We start from the raw sequence: 5,232 nt of genomic DNA, 5'->3' as shown, positions 1-5,232 counted from the left end.
CCAGCAGCAGCAGCAGCAGCAGCAACAGCAGCAGCAGCAGCAGCAACAACAACAACAGCAGCAGCAGCCGCAGCAACCACAACAACAGCAGCCACCTCAGCCACAACCGCAGCAGCAGCAGCAACCACCGCCACAACAACAGCAAGGTAGGGACAGGGCTAATCTCATAAACGGCAATACGAATGGGTTAGTTGGGAACCAGGGAACTGCCAATGCACTAGCAACAAAGATGTATGAGGAGAGGCTAAAGAGAGATTCTTTGGATGAAGCAGCAATGAAGGTAGTTGATGTTCTCAACATCTGACTATAGGATGATGCATCTGCTGTTCTATAAACTTATGAGCCATATATTCATTTCTTTCTTTTGGTATTTTGTACAGCAAAGATTCGGTGGTGAGAACATGGGTCAAATTTTGGATCCTAATCATGCCTCAATTTTGAAGTCAGCTGCTGCTACTGGCCAGCCTTCAGGGTGATTATTAATGTTATTATTTTTGTTTATAAACTGTGATTTTATTGCTTATTTAAAGTCAGTCCTGTGCTCATTATGAAGGGAGAGTTATTTGGTGTTTAAGTCTCTTGGTATCTGGCATTTTGTATAGCTACAAGTGTTGACTTTGTTGGCGCCAAATTGCTCGATTGCAGGCAAGTTTTGCATGGTGCTACTGCGGCTGGCATGCCTCCACAAGTTCAAGCTCGTAGTCAGCAATTAGCAGGGTCTACTCCAGTATGTCCTTGTTCATTGAGTGATCTCATTACTTGTTGTTATTATTACTACTTTTTCCTTATCTGTTTTTCCCTGACTAACTACTTGAAATCAGGATATAAAGAGTGAGATTAATCCTGTACTGAACCCTAGAGCTGCGGGTGCTGAAGGATCATTGATGGGAATTCCTGGTATTCTTCCATTCTCTAGTTGATGTGATTTCCATCTAGTCCATCCAATCATGCATCAGTCTTTTTCACTATCCTTGCATAAAGAAAATGATGTAAAAGAATTATTTTCTTCTCTCAGGACCAAATCAAGGTAGTAACAATTTGACTTTGAAGGGATGGCCACTCACAGTGAGTAATCTTTTTGTATTTAGTTTATTGTTATTATTGTTTTGCTGAATGTTACTTCTTCTTGTGGATATTGTTTTTCTTCCTTTAACATGATATCATATCATGCAACCTTCAGAATTGTGGTGTGCTGTAGTATTATTTGCCAAACATGAGATAATGTACCCACCTAACCTTATATCAACACTTATAGGGTATAAATCTATGGTTACTACCCTAACCTTATACCATCATTATTAAAGTTGCCCTCTTCTTTTTGTGTCTATTAACCATTCACAGCTAAACTCTATCATCTGCATAAAATGGTGGCCACTTCTATGAATTCTCTTGCAACCATTAATTGTTGAGTAACTAATTTGTAAAGTTTTCCAATCATTTCCTTAATAAGGGTTTGGAGCAACTCCGCTCTGGTCTACTCCAGCAACAAAAGCCTTTCATGCAGGCTCCTCAGCCGTTTCATCAACTTCAAATGTTGACACCACAGCATCAGCAACAGATAATGCTTGCGCAGCAAGGCTTGGCATCTCCATCTGCCAGTGATGACAATAGAAGACTCAGAATGCTGTTGAACAATAGGAGTATGAGCCTAAACAAGGATGGTCTTTCAAATCCTGTTGATGTAGTGCCAAATGTTGGATCTCCACTTCAAGGTGGTGGCCCTCCTTTTCCTCGTGGAGATACAGATATGCTAATGAAGGTTCTAGTTCTCTAAACTATCTTTCCACCTTTAATGCAGTTCTTACCTAATTTGTTAAACTGTTAAGTTTATCATTTCTTAGATTTACCTTAAGCTGTGTGACTCGAGTATTCTGAGTTTTTCTGTGCACAGTTGAAATTGGCTCAAATGCAGCAGCAACATCAGCAACAGCCAAACAGCAATCCACAGCTGCAGCAACTTCAACAGCATGCTCTCTCAAATCAGCAATCTCAGACTTCAAGCCATAACATGCATCAGCAAGATAAAGTAGGGGGAGGTGGTGGCAGTGTTACTGCGGACGGTAGCATGTCGAACTCATTTAGAGGCAATGATCAGGTCAGTCCTTTTATAGTTGCCAATATGCATGCGTATCCAAGCAATGCTTGATTGTTGCCTAAAACTGTTGTTAGTTACATGCTTTTAAATTGTCCATGAAGTTGGCAGACTCTTTGTTTTATTATGAATGAAATCGGTTCCTAACATGATTTTGTGAATGCCTCTAAGGCCTCGAAAAACCAGATTGGGAGAAAGAGAAAGCAGCCTGTATCTTCTTCAGGTCCTGCCAATAGTACAGGAACTGCTAATACAACAGGTCCATCACCAAGTTCGGCACCCTCGACTCCCTCGACTCATACACCCGTAGATATGCCGTCTATGACTGGTACTACTTCTTCAAAGCCATTAATGATGTTCAGCACTGACGGCACCGGGACTCTTACATCACCTTCAAACCAATTGGTGAGTGGCTCTTCTTTGCAATGTAACTGATGGAAGGAATGAAAAGTTCCTTGCATTATGACTCATTAGCTTTCCATTTTGCCCGCACGATGATAACAATCTTGAATTGTAGGCTGATGTGGATCGCTTTGTGGAGGACGGATCTCTTGATGAAAATGTTGAGTCTTTTTTATCTCATGATGATACGGATCCTAGAGATACGGTCGGTCGTTGTATGGATGTAAGCAAAGGTGCAGTAAACACCAGTTTTAATTGTTTATAGGAGAATATCATCCTTTCAAGAGAATTTATCACGTGTCAGTGAAAGTCTAAAGTCTAATTTTCTATTACACTGTTGCAAAAGTTTCCATTCTTTTATTTTAATAAATAATTCATTAAGTTAATAATAAATTATGATGTACAAGATTACCAATCTGACACATCAATTAAGGATAACTTAATAACCTGTGCACCTTATCTTATATGTAGATCTGCAATATTGCTCTTCAATTCCTTGACTTCTTAAGAGGTTCTGACTCAAATTTTAGAAGCTAAGTTCATGAAATTCATTTAATTTTCAGGCTTCACATTTTCTGATGTAAATTCTGTACGTGCTAGCACAAGCAAAGTTGTATGTTGTCATTTTTCATCTGATGGGAAATTACTTGCAAGCGGTGGGCACGACAAGAAGGTTAGTTGTAAATCATTATTCTCTCTGTTAACTAACATCTTAGATTAGTTGCCAGCTTGTTAATTTTTTCTGCTAAAAAGGAAGTTGGAAAACAAAATCATGAACTATGTTTAGTTTACACTGTTTAGATATGGAAAAATTTAACACTTTCCTCCCAATTATTTTTCTGTGCAGGCTGTTTTATGGCACACGGATACCTTGAAGCAGAAGGCTGTTCTTGAAGAGCATTCGTCTATGATCACCGATGTTCGTTTTAGTCCAAGCATGCCTCGTTTAGCAACATCTTCATTTGACAAAACTGTCAGGGTTTGGGACATTGATAATGTTAGTTGATTCTCTCTCTTGACTCTAATATATGCCATTTTGTGCGAAATTGTTTCTATGGATTCTGAAGGGTTTAATTATTTTCTGTGCTGAAAAATGTTGCACACCAAAATGTTGTCGAAAGTTGTTTCTGAAGATTAAAAAGGGTTTGGAGTTTTTTTTATCACAAAGATAAATTGCTAAGTACTGACAAACTGAGATGATAAAACTTATCATTATGTTTCTTTTGTTTGCAAGTATAAATTATAAACGAGGAGAATAAATTTGAAACAACTCTTAGCTTTTGGAGCTTTACATTTTAAATATATTATGCTTCAAGATACGGTTATGTTTTCCAGCTTTGTTTCTTGATATAGGAGTTCCTAGATATGCTTTACTATATATATACATGGAGCTTGCATTCTACCTTGAATTTTAATTAATTAGAGGTCAATGATATTATATGGATAATTTTCTATCTGCTGGACATTATCTAAGGTTTTTATTTATATATGGTTTGGAAAAATATGATCCAGTCATTCTGTGTAGATTGTCTGTTTCTTTGTTTTTTTCTGGATTCGACTCATTGTGTTTTTACCTAGTTGGTATTCTGTTTTAACTGAATGTATAAATAAAATTACCATGCAGCCTGGTTATTCGCTTCGCACCTTTACAGGACATTCAGCATCTGTAATGTCCCTAGATTTCCATCCAAATAAAGAGGATCTTATCTGCTCTTGTGATGGTGACGGCGAGATACGATATTGGAGCATAAATAATGGAAGTTGTGCAAGAGTCTTCAAGGTAGAATCCTAGTCCTCAGTTATCCTTTTTTTTTTTTTTCTATGAAGCATATAGCAGTAGGCTACCTTTATTTACTTTTCTTTTTAATCACTGTTTAGTTTTGTCATTTATTAAAGTGATGATGTATTCACTTTAATGTGTTAATTGGCAATTCTCTCATCGATTGATCAGGGTGGCACCGCCCAGATGAGATTTCAACCACGTCTAGGGAGGTACCTGGCTGCAGCTGCAGAGAATGTTGTTTCTATACTTGATGTGGAGACACAAGGATGCCGAAATTCATTAAAGGTTCGATTTCATGTTTATTATAATTAGTATTACTAGTGTATGTGCCTATTTATTTACTGTTTTATTTATTAAATTTGTGTAAAAGTAATAATAATAGAATTAGTTGTTGTTTCTAACTTAACTAACAAGTTTTGGGTTCAAGCCTTGGAAATAGCAGAAGAATTTTTTGAAGTCTATAGTTGTTTCTAGTTGGGAAACAAATATTGGGACTAACGTTCCTTTGTTGGCATGTTGTGCTGTGATTGTAGGGCCACACGAAGCCGATACATTCCGTGTGTTGGGACCCTTCCGGGGAGTTGCTGGCATCCGTGAGTGAGGACTCGGTCCGGGTTTGGACTCTAGGAACCGGGAGTGAAGGGGAATGTGTTCATGATCTTAGCAGTAATGGCAGTAAGTTTCAATCATGTGTCTTTCACCCGTCTTATCCGTCGTTGCTCGTCATTGGCTGTTACCAGGCAAGTCTACTTTCCTTATATGTTTCCTTGTCCAATTTCTTTCCCTTTGATAGTGGTGAATTTAGCTGTGGTGATCTTTCCATACACAATTAACAAAAGCCGAGGTTTGTTCGAGAATCATGCTTGGTAAGAAAGGGTTGCACTGAACCATTGCCCTTCTTACCCCAAAAATGATGATTGAAAAATCTAAATCATTGATCATAGATGCTTTCAAA

The 5,232-nt window shown here is 38.1% G+C and overlaps 1 protein-coding gene across 1 annotated transcript in view; it reads left to right on the top strand.

The window, feature by feature from the left end:
* The window catches only part of LOC107613007 (transcriptional corepressor LEUNIG), a gene marked incomplete in the record, with an annotated part of 9,749 nt that overhangs the window by 2,358 nt on the left and 2,159 nt on the right, over positions 1-5,232 (top strand). Inside the window, 14 exon segments of the mRNA XM_016314820.2 lie at positions 1-280; positions 381-472; positions 646-727; positions 822-897; positions 1,016-1,065; positions 1,451-1,759; positions 1,892-2,095; positions 2,264-2,497; positions 2,610-2,727; positions 3,058-3,167; positions 3,342-3,491; positions 4,119-4,274; positions 4,446-4,562; positions 4,811-5,017. Of these exon segments, the coding sequence (XP_016170306.1) occupies positions 1-280; positions 381-472; positions 646-727; positions 822-897; positions 1,016-1,065; positions 1,451-1,759; positions 1,892-2,095; positions 2,264-2,497; positions 2,610-2,727; positions 3,058-3,167; positions 3,342-3,491; positions 4,119-4,274; positions 4,446-4,562; positions 4,811-5,017 (2,185 nt within the window).

Source organism: Arachis ipaensis, chromosome B08 (genome assembly GCF_000816755.2).
Source record: "Arachis ipaensis cultivar K30076 chromosome B08, Araip1.1, whole genome shotgun sequence".
NCBI lineage: Eukaryota > Viridiplantae > Streptophyta > Magnoliopsida > Fabales > Fabaceae > Arachis > Arachis ipaensis.
This window is presented reverse-complemented; position numbering and strand designations above follow the sequence as displayed.